This window comes from Lissotriton helveticus, chromosome 11 (assembly GCF_964261635.1).
Source record: "Lissotriton helveticus chromosome 11, aLisHel1.1, whole genome shotgun sequence".
Lineage (NCBI taxonomy): Eukaryota > Metazoa > Chordata > Amphibia > Caudata > Salamandridae > Lissotriton > Lissotriton helveticus.
The window spans coordinates 168,308,485-168,328,576 of NC_136072.1; the positions used below are offsets into that span (position 1 = coordinate 168,308,485).

At 45.4% G+C, this 20,092-nt stretch overlaps 1 protein-coding gene across 1 annotated transcript in view; it reads right to left on the reverse strand.

Annotated features, from left to right (window-relative positions):
• Window positions 1-19,395, reverse strand: part of LOC144790759 (uncharacterized) — a 65,821-nt gene extending 46,426 nt beyond the window's left edge. Inside the window, exon 1 of the mRNA XM_078665461.1 lies at window positions 19,283-19,395. Within this exon, the coding sequence (XP_078521587.1) occupies window positions 19,283-19,395 (113 nt within the window). The remainder of the gene's footprint in view (window positions 1-19,282) is intronic.
• Between the last annotated feature and the right edge of the window lie 697 nt (window positions 19,396-20,092).

The window sequence follows — 20,092 nt, forward strand, 5'->3', positions numbered from 1 at the left end:
ATACGCACGGTCAAGTCACCTTAAACACAGGCACCTGCTGATGTAAACTGTCACAACCGTACTCTAACATCATGTATGTCTGTTTATTCAATTGTTTCAGTTTCCAGTAGGTCTCTCGCCTGGAACCATTCCAGTACGATACTATTCAGGTCGTATATGGGGGTCTTCTCAATCTAGCAGACACCCAGCAATTATATGAGCACTAAGGTCCTGACGAATTGCCCTTACGGCAAGAAACATGTCGACCATTTTCACATGAAGGGTTGAATAAGGATTGGTCTCATTGCCTATCACTCCTTAATACCCCTTAATTTTAACAAAGCAGCGAGCCTGAGCATTAAAGTTATTCTTAATGGACTCGACTGACTTCTTTTAATTCTACACACACACCCCCTTGCTCACTATTGCACCCCCTAGGCCCCTCACACACATACACCTGCTGGCTCGGAATAAAAGATCTCCATCAAAGTGCGGCCCCTCGGGCTGCCCGACGGGCATTGCACCGCCAGCCTGCCGCAGGAGCAGGATACCAATGATGACGCTGGACGGCCACCGATTGGGACAACAGGTGTTGGCCTGTCGGTGACCTGTGTGAGGTATCCTAAAATTCTGAAAAGGGTCTACACCATGCACTTGTCCCGCCACCATTACTGAGAGAGAAAATTGACTGAGCTATATCACTAGCTCTCACTGGGGAACTCTGTACAATACTCTTTGCTTGCTGCTGCCTCTCCTTCCACATGTACTTGGGCTTGTACTTGCACATGTGATTGTTGTTGCGGCTGTGGTTGTTCAACACTCGTCAGATGAGCTACAACAACCTGTGTTGATTGAGGGACATTGCTGCTCCTTTCTTGCGATGAGCCAACATCACTGGTCGATGGTGATTGAACAAGTAGATTGGCTGCCTCTGCAGCACTCAAGGGCTTGGACTTAAGTTGGCGTGGTGGTGGTGGTGGCACTTAGCCCAATGGAGCGGGGGTGCTGCTGCCAGCTTGGTCCCCAGCAGATCCCGCTGCTGCTGCAGGCATACTTTTTTTTTTACTCCCAAAAAAAGGGGCGGGCGGCACACCAGTCTCCTTGGTAACTTGCTTCTTCTGCTCCTTACTGGCACCTTTCTTGCTAGAGGAGCTACGGGTAACTTTTTTTGGGGCCATCTTCTTCAGAGCAGGTCAGAACAGCAGGCAGCAGTTGCACGAGTTGCAGAGTTGTCTGTGTCCAGACGTGACGTCGCGTGACGTTATGCTGCACACACACACCGCTGCAGGACTTCTTCCTGGCACTGGTGGTTCTCTTGAGTCTTGTGCACCTAAAAGCAATGGAAGACAGAGGAACATCAGTTCAGTTATACACCCCAAAAAATCGACAAAACACAGAAAAATCAGCACAATCCCATGCCATCCATGATGTTTACATTGAAGACACCCCACAGAAAGACTAGGGCCATGCAAGTATGCAACACTCACTACCCCTGGGCATAATGGATGAAAAGTAGGCAAAATAAGTGCAGGCCTCAGACACTGCCTCTCTTCAAAATGGCCCCTTACACCCCAAGCCAGTCCACATCAACAGTACACCCCAAAAAAACAGAAAAACAGCCAAAAATCACCACAATCCAATGCCATCCAGGATGTTTACATTAAAGAGAGTGAGACCACACTACATGCACACTCAGTCCATGCACCACTACCCCTGGGCAAAAGGCCCCACCAGCAGCCCCAAAAAAACGACAAAAAACAATAAAATCAGCACAATCCCAGCCCATCCATGGCCTCAATGGTGTTTAAATTCAAGAAGACACCCCTCAGAAAGACTAGGCCCTTGCAACACTCACTACCCCTGGGCATAATGGATGAAAAGTAGGCAAAATAAGTGCAGGCCTCAGACACTGCCTCTCTTCAAAATGGCCCCTTACACCCCAAGCACATGTTGCCTGTACCAGCCAGCACTCAAGATGGCCACCACCACCACCCACATGGCCAGTCCACATCAACAGTACACCCCCAAAAAACAGAAAACCAGCCAGAAATCACCACAATCCAATGCCATCCATGATGTTTACATTAAAGAGAGTGAGACCACACCACAGGCACACTCAGTCCATGCACCACTACCCCTTGGCAAAAGGCCCCACCAGCAGCCCCAAAAAAACGACAAAAACACAAAATTCAGCACAATCCCAGCCCATCCATGGCCTCAATGGTGTTTAAATTCAAGAAGACACCCCTCAGAAAGACTAGGCCCATGCAACACTCACTACCCCTGGGCATAATGGATGAAAAGTAGGCAAAATAAGTGCAGGCCTCAGACACTGCCTCTCTTCAAAATGGCCCCTTACACCCCAAGCCAGTCCACATCAACAGTACACCCCAAAAAAACAGAAAAACAGCCAAAAATCACCACAATCCAATGCCATCCAGGATGTTTACATTAAAGAGAGTGAGACCACACTACAGGCACACTCAGTCCATGCACCACTACCCCTGGGCAAAAGGCCACACCAGCAGCCCCAAAAAAACGACAAAAACAACAAAAAACAGCACAATCCCAGCCCATCCATGGCCTCAATGGTGTTTAAATTCAAGAGGACACCCCACAGAAAGACTAGGCCCATGCAAGTCACCACCCCTGGGCAAAGGGCCCCACCAGCAGCCCCAAAAAAACGACAAAAAACAATAAAATCAGCACAATCCCAGCCCATCCATGGCCTCAATGGTGTTTAAATTCAAGAAGACACCCCTCAGAAAGACTAGGCCCATGCAACACTCACTACCCCTGGGCATAATGGATGAAAAGTAGGCAAAATAAGTGCAGGCCTCAGACACTGCCTCTCTTCAAAATGGCCCCTTACACCCCAAGCACATGTTGCCTGTACCAGCCAGCACTCAAGATGGCCACCACCACCACCCACATGGCCAGTCCACATCAACAGTACACCCCCAAAAAACAGAAAACCAGCCAGAAATCACCACAATCCAATGCCATCCATTATGTTTACATTAAAGAGAGTGAGACCACACCACAGGCACACTCAGTCCATGCACCACTACCCCTTGGCAAAAGGCCCCACCAGCAGCCCCAAAAAAACGACAAAAACACAAAATTCAGCACAATCCCAGCCCATCCATGGCCTCAATGGTGTTTAAATTCAAGAAGACACCCCTCAGAAAGACTAGGACCATGCAACACTCACTACCCCTGGGCATAATGGATGAAAAGTAGGCAAAATAAGTGCAGGCCTCAGACACTGCCTCTCTTCAAAATGGCCCCTTACACCCCAAGCACATGTTGCCTGTACCAGCCAGCACTCAAGATGGCCACCACCACCACCCACATGGCCAGTCCACATCAACAGTACACCCCCAAAAAACAGAAAACCAGCCAGAAATCACCACAATCCAATGCCATCCATGATGTTTACATTAAAGAGAGTGAGACCACACCACAAGCACACTCAGTCCATGCACCACCACCCCTGGGCAAAAGGCCACACCAGCAGCCCCAAAAAAACGACAAAAAACAATAAAATCAGCACAATCCCAGCCCATCCATGGCCTCAATGATGTTTAAATTCAAGAAGACACCCCACAGAAAGACTAGGCCCATGCAACACTCACCACCCCTGGGCAAAGGGCCACACCAGCAGGCCCAAAAAAACGACAAAAATCAGCACAATCCCAGCCCATCCATGGCCTCAATGGTGTTTAAATTCAACAAAACAGTTGTATCATGCACCCCTAACCAACCCTGGTCCTACTGGATACTGTGGCTACCCACAATATAATTTATTTAATGCTCTGAAAAAGTTCCAAAATTGTACTTGCAGCAACTGTAATGCCCCAAACAAACTTACTTGTGAAAGTTGATTTCTAATCCAAAAGTGATCCAAAGACAGTCAAAAAGGCCTAAAATCCAAATATCCAGCAGCACCCACAAAAAGTAATCCTTCCAGCTCCAGATCCAAATGAAAGTGACCAGGAGATGGACAAAGCACTGGGAGGAGCCTGCTGGACAGGAACAGGAAGTTGGAGACTGTGGGGCACTTCCTTCCTCCCCCCCCCCAAAAATGGACTCCTTGCAAAAAAAAAAGGCCATGCAAATGTCAACCTGAGGAGTGATTCTGATAAAAATCATAATTTTCTGAAGGTTTATCCTGTTTGCTGGTGATTTTCTTGTGCAGAATTGCTAAATCTCTATTTCGCGAGTGCGAGATTGTTCCTTTCCGCCGCAACTACGTGTTCGCAATTGCGAACTCTCGCGAGGTGTGCTGTGCAAGGTGGCAAGCCGCGATTACGTATTCGCGGGCGCCAAACTCCCGCGGGATCACGCAGCAAGATCTAAAATGGCGCGGCACTAGAAAAATATGATCGAGAAAAACAACTCGGCAAACGCTTAATGACGGAAAGTGAACGCCGTGCACCACGCCGCGCGCCGCAACCAAGCAAAAATCCGCCGCGAGCGGATTCACGGATTTTCGACAAATTCGCGAGAGTTCGCGGATTGCGAATTTGCCGAAAATCCGAAAAATCCGCGAGCGGAGCGGATTTTACGCCCATACTTACTCCCAACTCAGAAGCATCTGTTTGGACAATAAACTCTCTTGAGTAGTCAGGACTCTTCAGGATAGGTGCAGAGCACATGGCCTTCTTCAGGTCATCAAATGCCTTTTGACAGTATTCTGTCCACTGAACCTTTTTGGGCATCTTCTTGGATGTCAGATTATTAAGAGGAGTCACAATGGACCCATAGTTCTTAACAAACTTCCTGTAGTACCCAGTCAGGCCCAAGAAAGCTCTGACCTGAGTCTGGGTAGTTGGAGGAGTCCAGTCCTTTGTGGTCTGAATCTTACTCTCCAGTGGTTGAACTTGGCCTCCACCCACAAGGTGGCCCAAGTACACAACCTTACTCTGCCCTATCTGGCACTTGGTTGCCTTGATAGTGAGGCCTGCCTTTTGCAGAGCCTCTAGCACTTCCTTCAGGTGGACCAGGTGATCCTCCCAGGTGGAGCTAAAGACAGCAATATCATCCAGATATGCTGCACAAAAGTCATCCAACCCAGTAAGGACTTGATTCACCAACCTTTGGAAGGTGGCAGGTGCATTTTTCAAACCAAAGGGCATCACCACAAACTGGTAATGCCCACTGGGGGTAGAAAATGCTGTCTTGGCCTTAGACTCCTCAGCTAACCTGATTTGCCAGTAGCCAGCTGTCCAGTCAAATGTGCTCAAAAACTTGGCAGAAGCCAATTTGTCTATGAGCTCATCTGCCCTTGGAATTGGGTGTGCATCTGTCCTGGTGACAGCATTGAGTCCTCTGTAATCCACACAGAACCTCATCTCTCTCTTTCCATCTTTGGTGTGAGGTTTGGGGACCAGAACCACTGGGCTAGCCCAGGGGCTCTCTGAAGGCTCAATGACACCTAACTCCAGCATCTTTTGCACCTCAGCCTTGATACAGTCTCTGACATGGTCAGGCTGCCTGTAAATTTTGTTCTTCACAGGAAGACTATCACCAGTGTCCACCACATGGGTACACCAGTTAGTCTGACTGGGTGTCAGGGAGAACATATGTCGATATGACTGCAGAACCTGTCTACAGTCATGTTGCTGATGTTCAGTGAGGCTGCCATCTAAGGCCACACCATCAACTGAGCCATCCTCAGGATTCTGAGTCAGCAGGTCTGGGAGAGGGTCACTCTCTTCCTCCTGCCCCTCATCTGTAGCCATGAGCAAGCCCATGTCTCTCCTGTCAACATATGCTTTCAGCCTGTTAACATGGAGCACCCTGTGGGGGCTCCTGGGAGTTCCAAGGTCCACCAAGTAGGTAACCTCTCCCTTTTTCTCAATGATTGTATGGGGTCCAGACCATCTGTCTTGGAGTGCTGCTGGGGCCACTGGCTCCAACACCCATACCTTCTGTCCAGGCTGGTACTCAGTCAGGACAGCCTTTTGGTCATGCCAGGCTTTCTGTAAGGCCTGGCTAGCCTCAAGGTTTTTGGAGGCCTTCTCCATATACTCAGCCATCCTGGAGCGGAGACCAAGTACATAGTCCACTATGTCTTGCTTGGGCTTTTTGAGAGGTAACTCCCATCCTTCCCTCACCAGACATAGGGGTCCTCTTACAGGATGTCCAAACAACAATTCAAAGGGGCTGAAGCCAACTCCTTTTTGTGGGACCTCTCTGTAAGCAAACAGAAGGCAGGGCAGAAGGATATCCCATCTTCGCCTGAGCTTCTCAGGTAATCCTTTGATCATGCCCTTTAGGGTCTTGTTGAATCTCTCAACAAGCCCATTGCATTGTGGATGATAGGGAGTGGTGAACTTATAGTTAACACCACATTCCTTCCACATAGCTGTCAAGTAACCTGACATGAAGTTTGCACCTCTATCAGATACTACCTCCTTAGGAAACCCCACTCTGGAGAAAACTCCAAGTAAGGCCCTGGCCACAACAGGAGCTGTTGTGGTCCTAAGTGGAATTGCCTCTGGGTACCTGGTGGCATGGTCCACCACCACCAGTATGAATCTGTGCCCAGATGCTGTAGGGGGATCCATTGGTCCAACAATGTCAATCCCTACCCTTTCAAAGGGCACACCCACCACAGGTAGTGGTATTAGGGGGGCCTTTGTGGTACCACCTGCTTTGCCACTTGCTTGGCAGGTTACACAGGAGCGACAAAACTCCTTGGTATCTTCTGACATGTGAGGCCAGTGAAAGTGACAGACAAGTCTGTCCCATGTTTTGTTCTGGCCTAGGTGTCCTGCTAAGGGAATATCGTGTGCCAAGGTAAGAAGGAAGCCCCTAAATTGCAGAGGTATGACCAACCTCCTGGTTGTACCAGGCTTGGGGTCTCTACCCTCTGAATAAAGGAGCCCATCATCCCAATAAACCTTATGGGTACCTTGAGCATTCCCAGTAGCCTCAGCAGCAGCCTGCTGTCTGAGGGGTTCAAGAGAAGGACAGGATAACTGAGCCTGCCCCAAGTCTTCCCTAGAAGGTCCCCCTGTCCCCAGAAACTCAACCTGATCAGGTTCAAGCTCTATAGGGACATTTCCTTCAGGGGTCTCAGAATCATCTTCCTGTGAAGGCTGATCCTCACTTGTAGGCATTTGGGAAGGCACAGCCTTTGCCCTCCTGTTCCTTGTCTTGGGAGGTACTTGGTCCATTGTTCCAGGATCCAAGACCTGAGGTTCAGAGAGGCACTTTTTGGCCTGTGACCTGGTCACAGCAAGGACATGTGATGATATCCCTAACATCTCTGCATGAGTCCTGTACTCAACTTCTGACCATAGAGAGCTCTCCAGGTCATTGCCCAACAAACATTCTACTGGGAGATCAGCACTAACCACAACTCTTTTTAGGCCAGTTACCCCTCCCCAGAAAAAGTTAACAATTGCCACACTATGTGTAGTAGTGACATTGCTGGCAATCGTCACCAGGTAATTATCACCTGGTAGGTACTGTCCAGGGTCCACAAAGCTAGGTGTCACCATAGTGACACCGGCACATGTGTCCCTGTATGCTTGAGCCACTTTTTCATTAATTAAAGGTGTCTGTCTGTACTTGCCCAAATTATTGGGACTGACAGTAGGGGAGAAATCAATCTCCCCATCACAGATCAGAACAGCCTGTGTGGGGACTCTGACTAGGTCAGAATCTCCATCAGTTCCCAAGGTGATACCCACTACCCCCTTAGTCTGTGGTCCAACACTGCCAACTGTACTAGTGGGTGCAGGTGCCTTAGGGGCTGCAGTGTTGGTGGCTCCACCCTTTTTACAATCACTTGTCCAGTGAGTGGTGTTTTTGCAAAAGCTACACCAGGGTTTTCTTTGACCTTCTTTCTTCTTCTTCTTAGAAGTTTGGGACCCACCCTCAGTATTAGTTTGGGGCCCTGTTGAAGACTTCTGGTCTTTAGCTTTCTGCTCCCCACCCTTCTGGTCTGTTTTCTTTTGGTCACCACCCTGGTTCTGGTTCTGGTTCTTTTGCTTAACTCTGGTTCTAACCCATTTGTCTGCCCTCTTTCCCAATTCTTGGGGAGAGGTTAGATCTGAGTCAACCAAATGTTGATGCAACTGCTGGTTCTGACAGTTATTTAAAATCTGTTCTCTCATAAGCAAATTGTACAATCCTTCATAGTCTGTAACCTTACTTCCCAGCAACCAGCCCTCCAGAGCCTTAGTGGCACATTCAACAAATTCAGACCTGTCCTGAGTCTGTGTTTTCTGGGTGTCTCTGAACATTAACCTGTACTGTTCAGTGGTTAAGCCTAACCCTTCAATCAGAGCACTCTTCAGGACCAGGTAGTTTTTAGAATCCCCATCACTAACTGTGAGGGGTCTGTCTCGGCCTCTACCTTCAAAGGAGAGCCACAAGATTGCTGCCCACTGCTCCTGAGGGACCTGCTGTACTTTGCAAGCTCTCTCAAGTGCAGTCATCCACTTGTGGATATCATCCCCAACTTTGTAGGGGGGCACAATCTTACTCAGGTTTCTATTGTCATAGGACCTGTCTTTATCCTTAGGGATAGTGCTGCCACCAGTGGAATCTAATCCACTCTCTCTAGGCTGCCTTGCTCTAGCAAGTTTCTCTTTGGCCAGGGCAACTTCTAATTCTTGTCTCTGGATCCTAAGTTCAGCCTCTCTCATTATGGCCTCATGTTCCCTTCTCTGAGGGCTAGTGAACTCCCTTCTGGAGTTACCATGGGAACCTCTAGAAACATGGGAAGTATTGGATTCACCTGAGTGATTCCTCCTCCTCCTCCTATGCTCCTGGTTAAGTCCATTTGGGGGTCTGAATGGGTTGGACCCACCTTCAGTCCCAAATAAGCTTAGGTTAGCCTGGTTAAGCCTGCTGACTAACACCTGGCTATCTCTATCATCATCAGACTCACTTTCTTCAACCTCCTCCCCCTCTTCTTCTTCCTCAGGCTGAGAATTCCCAGGGGTCTGGTCTTCCTCATCTATGTGGATGACAGGGGCAGGGGCATCAGGGTTATCATCTTCAGAAGGAGAGACTTCCTCACCAGTCCCTGAGGTGCCTGGCTTGGAGTTCTTTAGAACTTCAGACTGGTCTAACAGCTCTCTGAGGTGTCCTGCTGTAGGAGTAGGACCTGTTTTGATTCCTCTCATGGAACACAGTTGCCTCAGTTCCTTAAATGGAAAATAGCAAATTTGGATGGTGCCCTTGGAGGGTCACTCTCAACAGAGGTGGTTCCAGTGGATCCCTCTGCTCCAGACATTGCTCTAGTGTGGTGGATGTGTTGCAATCTACCTACACTTGTGTTTTCCTACAAAACCTATCTAGTAGTTGTAGTCAGGGTGTGCTACTCCCTATCCTCTACAACAACTAAGTTCAGTAGAACTTAAGTATATCTAGTCTTGTTTTAGTGTACCTATCAGGTACCTGTATGATCTTTCAAATGATATTTTCAAAGATTGTAATGGTAAAACAACAGCAAGCTCAAATCCCAATCCGCTGCTCACCAATGTGAGAAGTTGGCCTGGTATATGATGCTCACTAGTTCTAGTGATTACCTTGTACCATGCCAAGCAACCCTTATGGTGCAGGTTGTAAAGTCAACCTTATAGACAAGCTATCCTAGGGGTAGCATGGACTAAGCAGTCTTAGGCTAAACTCTGTAAAGGCATGTGAAGCAAGCTGTTTTACCATACACAATCCCTTGAATACCAAATGAAAGGACACCACACAGATATATATTGAAAATATATATAGATTTATTTCTACAAATAACCCTGATACTCTTTATGAGCACAGAAGCAAATGCGTTAAAACAAAACACAGTTTAAATACACAAAAGTTGCACAATTTTGGATGAGCCCTAGGGGCCACCTAAACCATATACTAAAATAGTGGTATAAGAACCACTATGGGGAAAGTGAAGAGGCCTAGGGCCTGGGGAATCGCTGGAGCTGTTCGGGACTAGCAGTGAAGAAGTCGGGAAAGGCCCGCGGGACTCGGGTGCAGTGCGGAAAGTGCACGCTTTACCAATGCAATGTCAATGGTGCGTAAAAGTTACAAAGTTAGTTAAAAAGGAACCTTCCGAGTGACCTAGAAGGATGAAACTTTAGACACAGACACTAGAGGTGTGTACCAGTGTGGGAACACCGGCGGAGCTGAGTTACCTCACCCACAGGAAGCGGGTGCATAGGGTCGAAGTAGTGTCGGGTTTCGTCACGCAGGTCGATGGTGCTTGGAGCTGAAGATGCTGCAGGCGACTCGATGTGAAGAGTTTCGGTGGATCCAAGGGTGGATCTGAAGAGGTGAAGACCTGAAAGCAGAGGGGACAATGTTCAAAGTCACTAGCCAGTGACTACCGTGGAACCAGAGTGGAACCAGGCGATGTCGGGTGCAAACAGGCGTCGAGGTGTAGCTTCTCTCTGCAGCCACGTGGACACAAGGGGTTGAAGACGTCCAGGCGTCGGTCACCAGCTGTCCCACGCAGGCTTCTCGCTGTTGGCGGTGTCGGCAACTTGATTGGAGCAAACAGACCTTGGCTAATGCAAGCCACGCAGGAATCGAAAAAGGCTTGTTACTCGGACCAGCAAGGTCAGAGCAGGTGCTCCTTTTTACAGTAGCAAGGGCAAGTCTGGAGCAACCAGACCCGCAGTGTAAGTTGAAGGTTTCTTCGCCAAGATGGCCGCTAGCCACGTGGCAAGTGGCCGGGATGGCACGTCAAGTGGCACAGTGCAAAAGGGCCCCACGCAGATCGTGGAGATGCTGGGGGGCTGATCTTCGGTGCAAGGGCTGCTCGAGGTTGGGGCTTCTCAAACCCCAAAGCACAGCGTCGAGGGTGCCTCTGATGCTGCGCAGTCCGCGTTTCGGGGGTCTTCCAAGAGGTCCGTTCCCACGTCTCTCGGTGCCTCCATGGGTCCCTTCTTTGCAGGGACTGTGGATCGGGCTGTGAGATGTCTGGGAGTCTGGGTCTTGTCGGGCTCTGGGCTCGGTCTCCGGCGGGAGGCAGCGGCAAAGCAGACGTTGAGTTGCTGGTTAGTGCCTGTGTTCACAGGACGGTCACTCCTTGGCCACAAGGGAGATTCTCTTCCGTCTTCTGTGCAGCAGAATGTCGAAGTCCAGTCTTCTTCTGTATTTCAAGTTGATTCAGGATGATCTGAAGTCTCAGGACACAGCTCCCACTCTTATTCGAATCTGGGGGGCCGGATCACCTACTAGGTCCCTCCTCTGGGTGGAACCAGGAAGGGGGGTGGTTACACCCCCTTTCCTTTGTCCAGTTTCGCGCCAGGACTGGTGTTGGAAAGCCCCAGCACCGGTTTGAACTGGCCTATGCACAGGGACACCTTGTGTGCCCCAGGCATGTCTGATTCTATTCAGCCCTGTCCTACCCAATACACAAAATCCTGTCTGGAGTGGTGCTAGCACCTCCCCAGGCAGGAAACCCTTTGACCAAGCTGCCCTCGCTGGAAGGACTCCCAGCAGCAGGAGGTCAGACTTGTGTCTGTGGTGGCAGCATCCATTTTGGGATGCTAAGGCTCTGTTTAACTTTAACCGGCGTTCAGGCTAGGTACATGTCGTGTCCCTCTAGAAGGGTGGAATGCTACCCCCGTCGCCAGAACTGGCGAGGGGGTAGTATTCCAATTCGTATGACACCTTACTCGACATGTTTTGATAAAGCCAAACCCAAGATAGCATTTAACCGCGAGGTTCATAATGCACTTAAGAGTATATGGTATGGCAATATCATGAAACAGCTAAAGGACATGGTTCCGAAAGCTGCAGACAGGCTCAGCTCATGCCAGAGCACCATCTCACATATTTCCAAGCACTCTGCCTCCAGGATTGATGAGGCCTTCCATAGGAGTGACTGATAGGAACATATGTGTCCATTTTAGGTTAGGTATAGGCATACTACACCAAGTAAGGGGTGGTTACACCGACTTACCCCAGCTGAGTGATCAGCCAGTTGTGTCAAATATGGAGGCCAGGCCAGGGGTGGCACAATACATGCTGCAGCCCCTGGTAGGCCTTGGAAGCACCTATGCCCTGGGTACCTGGGTACACTGTTACAGGGGCCAATAAGGTGAACCACTTCCAATTTCGTTATGCACCTAAAGTACAGTGATCCCTAAACTAGGTGAACCAAAAACAGAATGTAAATCATACAGACTCACAGCACCAATAAACACTGCTGTGAAGATGTTGACCAGAATTCCAGCTGAATGGTTAGGCAAAATCCTACTGGTACTAGTGGAACCTGGTCAGGTGGGATTTATCAGAGATAGACAAGGCACGTATAATTTATGGAAAGTCGCACATTAAGGGGCTGATTCTGATGCAGGTTGGAAATGCTTCCCGACTGAATCGGGATGGAAATGGTTTCCAACCCACTCGGATCGGGACAGTCCGACCGACGGAGTACAATGCATCCGGATGCTTCCCGATACGATTTGGTTGGACTCCCATTGACTTCAATGGGAGCATATGTTCCTAACCGCATCATAATTGGCCCCTGGGTCATTCCCGATCCAATTTGGAAGGAGCAAATGCTGTTAGGAGGCCTTCCTAACTGCATCAGAATCAGGCCCTAGGTGGGAAAGCTTTCCAACCCGCATCAGAATCGGGCCCATAGTAGAAATATTTAGTAAATGCTAGATACTGGCCATTCTGGAATCCCTTGACTCAGATAAAGCATTCAATAGGGTGAGCTGCAACTACTTCCAAGCCATACTTGACAGAATAAACCTGGGCCCAAGTTTTAGCTCTTGATTTTGGCGCACTATGTGCAACCCGAGTCTTGCATCCAAGTCAGTGGTAGGGCGCCCAATGTATTCTTACTCCAGCGGGGAACACGACAAGCTCCCACTTAAGAAAAATTTACACATCTTCAAAAAGCCATGCAAGACCCAATGGTTGAACAAGAAAGCCCCAAAGCCTCTTTGTGTATTAACTGTGTAGTGTAGTGTAGTGTGTGTCGTGGAAAGTGTGTAGCGGAGATATGATGCTTTGCAAAACAGTGCTAAAGCTAAATGTAGCCAGACCTACAAAGGTCTGCAACAAATAGCAACTGAGCAGCGGTACACGCAATAAAACAACCAGGATGAATCAGAATGAACTGGATACCTATAGGTTGGAGACTACATACTATTTATGCAGAAAAATCGTTTCACAGAATTAAATGGATACCTCAAAGAACTGAGAATTTGTATTAATAAATGACACAAAAACACATTGAAGCAAATCAATGCCTGGATGACCCTGAACTCATACAAATCACTTGCACCGCAGAAGTACTTTAATCAGGTCTATTCCAAAGAGTTAAAAATGAGAATTCTTAAGGTACAGACTTGGCATTCTCCCATGCACTCAGCATCTTCCACAATGGCTAAGGGCCCCAACTCCTAGCACGTGCAGGCTGTGTAACAACAAGCAAGGAGACATTTTACACCTAATCTATACCTGTAAGGATTTATATCAAGAATGGCTACTGCTATTAAAAGCTTCCCTCAAGCAATTAGGAACCTGCACTAGAAGACAAGCGGTGTTGGCTTGCTTTAACCCAGGAAACACACAGCTGAATTGCAGATTAGTAAAATACTTAAAGCTGGCCAAACAAAAAACACCTAAAATTGTCATAGCGGAACGACAGACAGACAAATGAGAACCATCTATGGAGCAACTAACTTAAAATTCAGAACTGGCTTTCTCCGAATGACGGAGCACTTGCTCTTTCGTTAAATAATAATCGTTTGTATAGCAACTGTTCTTTGTTTTATATGTATAATAATGTTACCTACTCATTATGGTTTTTATTCATTGCAAAAGGAAAGAGCACTAGCACTTTTGTTAAAAAAAACTTAAAAAACATTTGTCTGTACAGCTACTGCTTTTTTAATGCACAACAACAATAGCTTCTGTTTGACTTTTTTTATTATTGTATAACAACAATTTTATTGCATCTTTTTAATAGCAAACACTGCAATGGTTTTTAATAACTATGCAACATAAATAAACTTAACTTAACATTGAACCAACTCAAATTTTGATCAGAAAAGTAATCACCAAATATTTGTCCCAGACAGCCGCGGAATGCAACAAAGTTTTCAGTGCAAAAGGATACACAGACTTGATATTAAAATATTTTATGATATAATAATCATATATATATATATATATATATATATATATATTCACTGAAAAAACCATAGGTTTCAGGCCTTATATAGTTAGGAATTAGCTTTTACAAAACCTTTGAAATTCACTCAAAAAACTATACGTTTTAGTGGTGTTATAGTTAGCTGGACATTTTACTCATACAAAACCATTGAAATTGCTCCTATATAGTTAGTTGTACTAACTATATTTCGTGCACCCGCAATCCACTGCTGATGATGTCACATATTAGATCATTCATGACATGGTCAGTGACATCACTGATGACATCTCAAATGACATCACTGATGACATCACTTATGACATCATCCAGTGAATGTGGTTTGCTTCGTTATTTATATATGCATTATATATATAGCAATTTGCATTGAAGAATGAGTGGATATATGTAAATAAATATTTGGATGGAGGATTTAGTAGCAGTGTAATTGACTGTTTACTTGACCAATTTATAATGTCTCACTAAATATAGTGGATAGTGACTAAACTGTGTGAATATCTGTATCACTTTGTCAGTTGTCAGTTGTTGTGTAAACTGATTCTACAGTTGGTTACTAGCTATGTGAAAGTCTATATTAGTTATTGATTATTTAACTGAGTCAAATACAGGTCCAACAAACTAGAAAAATAAAAGGCAGTGTATGTGTCAGTTGTTGTATATAAATAAGTATACATAAGACACAATGATTGTGTGAGTGACTGTATGGATAACTGTATACTTGTAATAATGATTTTATAATTCACTAAGTATGACTTACTATCTAAATGAATAGAAGAAGTGGTGTTTGTATAAGTGTTTTGCTAAGTAAATATGTAAGTATGATCCATTGTTTGCATAAGTGAGTAGGATGACTTCATATGTGAATAGGATGTGTGCTGTTGTTTAATGTCGATATAGACGTATAAGTATTTTTGATAGTGTTCTATTGTTCATTGACAGCATGTATGAGTGAATCCATAGTAAGTGATTAGATGTGTGTATACATCTATGAATCACTGAGTGGATTTTAAGATACTTGTATTGCTGTGACAATGGATTTAAATATGATACTCTGTATTTTACAAAGAGTGATGAAAAATTGTAATAGTGTATGAAAAGGTGTATGTGATTGTCACGTGGATGATGTCATCAGTGATGTCATTTGAGATGTCATCAGTGATGTCACTGACCATGTCATGAATGATCTAATATGTGACATCATCAGCAGTGGATTGCGGGTGCGCGAAATATAGTTAGTACAACTAACTATATAGGAGCAATTTCAATGGTTTTGTATGAGTAAAATGTCCAGCTAACTATAACACCACTAAAACTTATAGTTTTTTGAGTGAATTTCAAAGGTTTTGTAAAAGCTAATTCCTAACTATATAAGGCCTGAAACCTATGGTTTTTTCAGTGAATTTGCAAGGTTTTTTAAATGCCAATTCCTAACTATATAAGGCCTGAAACCTATGGTTTTTTCATTGAATTTCGAAGGTTTTTTAAATAACAATTTTTAAATCTATTAGCGGATAACGTTTAAATATATTAATATCCTAGTGGGACCACCTGAGCAGCCACTTATACACAAAGTGAGACACAGATAGGGATATTTAAATATTTAAACATCACTCGCTAATATATGTATTCACTAAGATACATTTAATAAGTCAGTTAACCAATCAATTTTAAACAAAAAAAATCCATTTAGACATTTATTTACCCATTTAATCTTCCATCAACCTTTAGATATACATATATAAAAAATATTTATTTTTCAGAAAGATACACATTCACTGGATGATGTCATCAGTGATGTCATTTGAGATGCCATCTGTGATGTCATGAGTGATGTCACTGACCATGTCATGAGTGATGTAATATGTGATGTCATCAGCAGTGCATTGTACGCGCAAGTTATAGTGAGTCCAACTAACTATAACGTGGGAATTTCAATGGCTTTATGCGAGTACAATTTCCACTTAACTATAACTGGTGTGAAACCTATGGTTTTTTCAGTGAATTTAATAGGTTTTTTAAATGCTAATTCCTAACTATAACTGGTGTGAAACCTATGGTTTTTTCAGTGAATATATATATATATATATATATATATATATATATATTTATATATATATATATAAAAAAAATTCTATGGCAAAATGAAACCCCTCATTTTGTTCCTTTTCAAATTAAATGTATTAAGTGTTACCACTTTATTCCAATCAAGATGACTTCAGGTGTACCATACTTTTGTCATAAGTAAGACTGTTAGCGTTCTAGTTGTTCTTTAGAACACTCTGGGACATTCTGTCATTGGGCTATAGTTGGGCTACATCTGGCTGATATTTGGGCTACATTTGGGCTCTTTTGTCTCTGGTGGCCATCTTGGGAGACTGCATATCAGAATTGTTTTAATGAAATATAAGAGGATTTGAGAAGTCACTCAAAATGTGCCCTAATTTTTCTTTCTTCAGCACTAATCATAATTTCTATGGCAAAATGAACCCCCTCATTTTGTTCCTTTGCAAATTAAATGTTTTAAGTGTTAACACTTTATTCCAATCAAGATGATTTCAGGTGTGCCATACTTTTGTCATAAGTAAGACTGTTAGCGCTCTAGTTGTTCTTTAGAACACTCTGGGACATTCTGTCATTGGGCTATAGTTGGGCTACATCTGGCTGATATTTGGGCTACATTTGTTTTTTTTTGTCTCTGGTGGCCATCTTTGGGCTACATTGGGCTACATTGGGCTACATTTGGGCTCTAACATATATATAGCCCAATGTAGCCCAATATATATTTTTTCAAAGTTAATTTTTGTAAAAACCTCTGGAGCACATATCTTGAGACATAGCAAAGGCACATCGGGGTACCAGTCCCTACAATTTTGCCAAGTTTGGTGGAAATCCATTCAGCCGTTCGGGCTAAAAGTGAGTCCAACCGCCCTATGGAAATTAACATGGGGAAAACACGTTTTGGGACCCCCCTTTTATCTTGGCCCCCGCTTGACGGATCCCCCCGAAACTTTCAGGGAAGGAGCCGAGCGCAGCAAGGCAAAGTTAAGGAAATTTACAGGCAGATCCCTCAACCGGCGCCAAAGTTATTCCCAATAGAATGTTGCGATTTCCCTATGGAAAACAATCCTAACTATATATACATACTGGGGACCGCCAGTAGGTAATATATATATATATATATATATCCAAAATAAATGAAGTCCCACTCACGCTCTCAGAGGAAGCCAAACTCAGTAATCACAGGATAGTACAAGCAAATTGGGGGTTTATTATTGTCATAAACCCGCCGTGACGCGTTTTGCGACCGAAGTGGCTTGTTCACACAGCGATTGTGTACTCAACAACCATTTACATACACAATGTTATTGCCATAGAAAGAGGACTTCATGTCAATACAAAGCCCTGGTATTGGCCGCCATCTTGAAGTATGTCAGACGTTCAACAATTATGCAGCACGGTATAGTAAAATACAATTGTTACATTTCAAATGTTGTAATATTGTATTGCAAAATTCATAAATAAAGATTCAATATGTGTGCTCCTAATCACGGAGATCGGTATCGTCCCATATCATCAGTGGGAAAGACACGTGTAGCGCGCATGCGCGACTGCTCCAGTTTCCCGTGTGCCGCAAGGGAATGTAGACTATGTAGTCACTCTCGGTTGCGATTGCTGAAACTGCTGGCATTGATTGAAAATAACAGGTCTCAGCAGATTGTGAAACAGAGTAAGCTGCAAGTGCTTTTACTAGGTGGTAACGTAAACCACGAAGTTTGACATATGACCCTGCTAGTGGGTAAAATACATAAATACTCGCTATATAAAGACGAGAATACAGCAAAATGCTTGATAGTGGGTGACAATTTATAAGCTGGACCTGTGATTTGTGGATGCCTCAGTAAATGGTTGCTTTTCTACCCCCAAGTGTGTTGCTCCTTGTGCTCTAAAATACAAGTAAAGACAAAGGGGCCGATTATGATGGCGGACGGACCTGAGTCCGTCCGCCACCATAGAGAAGGAGGGACCGTCCGCAGGGGCAGCGGTGGTCCCTCCGTGCAAATTAGGATGTGACCGCCACCCTGGAGGTCACATCCTGTATTTTTATCATTGCGGCGGGTGCTGCTTGAAGCAGCACCCGCCGCAATGATAAAAAAGTAAGTTGTGCATTTGCATGCACAAAGCGGCAGGCACCTCGCGGTGCCTGCCGCTTTGTGCAGGCAAATGCAGGGGGGTACCATAGGTACCCCCCATGTGCACCCCCCACCCCCCCTTCACCCCTGGGGGCCCGCAACGGGCCCCCAAACACAATTCCGTATGCCTTTACACGGCGGAAATGCCGCAGTGTAAAGGCATCTTTCCGCTGTCATCCTAATATGGCTGGCGGTGTCTGATAGACACCGCCAGCCATGTTAAAGCTTTTCCGCCGCGGGCGGAATCCGCCCGCGGCAGATTAGCGGCGGACAGATAGTAAGACCCACCAGCCATCCTAATATGGCGGTGGGTCTTGCAAGGCTCCCCGGCGGATTTCCCGCATCCTCCGGGCCGGCGGTGGCTTCCGCCGGCCCGGTGGATGCGGAAAATCCGCAATCGTAATCGGCCCCTAAGTGATAATCAATCATTTTAATCGAATTAAGTGTTTCATAAAAGTCTTATCTGTTGGACGGAGTGCAAATTTGTGTTAGGATGAACCGAAGAAAAAAGTAGGGATCCCGTTGCCACCGGCTTGAGACGTATTCCCTTCCTTTCCTCCTAAAGGGAAGAGACATTTACAAAATAAAATTAAAATTGATTCGGATACATATTTAACATGTAAGGCAAATCAGGTGTTAAGCACATGTGACTCATTCTTTTTGTAAATGTACAGTCATTTCCTCATCCATGTTGTGTCCATTAGGGAAGCGTGTGCACATGCCTATAATGTGTCTTGACTGTTGTTGTCTGAGTCTGAGCACACGATTGTCCCCCCTTGGCTTAGGTAGCACCTGTTCAATGGCACAGTATGTTAGTTTGCTGTAATCTGAGAAATGATGGCTGTCAAAGTGACGGGCGATCGGATATTGTTTGTCTTTATTTGTGATCGCCCTCATGTGTTCTAAAACACGTTTCTTTGCCATATGTGTGGTGCTGCCTACATACCTGAGCTTGCACGGACATTCAAGCACGTAGATGACGAATGTGCTGGTACATGTCAGAAACTGTGCAATCTTAATCAAGGTATTTGTGCTCGTATTCCAAAATTCAGTGACCATTGTGCTATTGCCACATGCTTTACAATGTATACACAGGAAGAAACCCTGAAGGCCTATTCCCTTTCTGGTGGATTGGGTCAGTTCACTGTGGACCAAGAGATCTTTGAGATTCCGACCTCTTCTATACGTAATGCTGGGTTTCTCTGGTAGGTTCTTACCTATAATGGGATCTGTCTTGAGAACCCCCCAGTGGTGATTGACCATCTTCCTAATCTGATTTGAATTATCATTAAAGGTCAGGATCATGCTTTTGGTATCCTCATTCTCCTTCTCACTTTTGGTCACATCCTCGTTGTTAAGTGTCTCTGATCTCGCTACCGCTCTTGCTTTTTCGGTTGCTTTTTTCAGTACCCAAGAGGGATAACCTCTTTCTTTGAACCGTTCAGTCATCACAATGACTTCCTTATTTTAGTCAAAAGTGGTGCTTTAGTTCCTTTCTGCCCTGAGCAGTTCCCCATATGGAATACTCCATTTTAGATTATCTGGGTGACTGCTCAGGGCATGTATATTTGTGTGTGTGTGTGTCAAATCAGAATAAATTAATCTATTTAACGTTATTTCCTGTGGATTCCATTTTAAGTTCCTGCCTCCGTTAATTTCTATGGAAGACTTCTGCAATACCAGGGGTTGGCCATGTGTGGTGCTGCACTCCACGACAGAGACAGAGTAAATTTACCAGGGTTCTGAGTCATTTTTT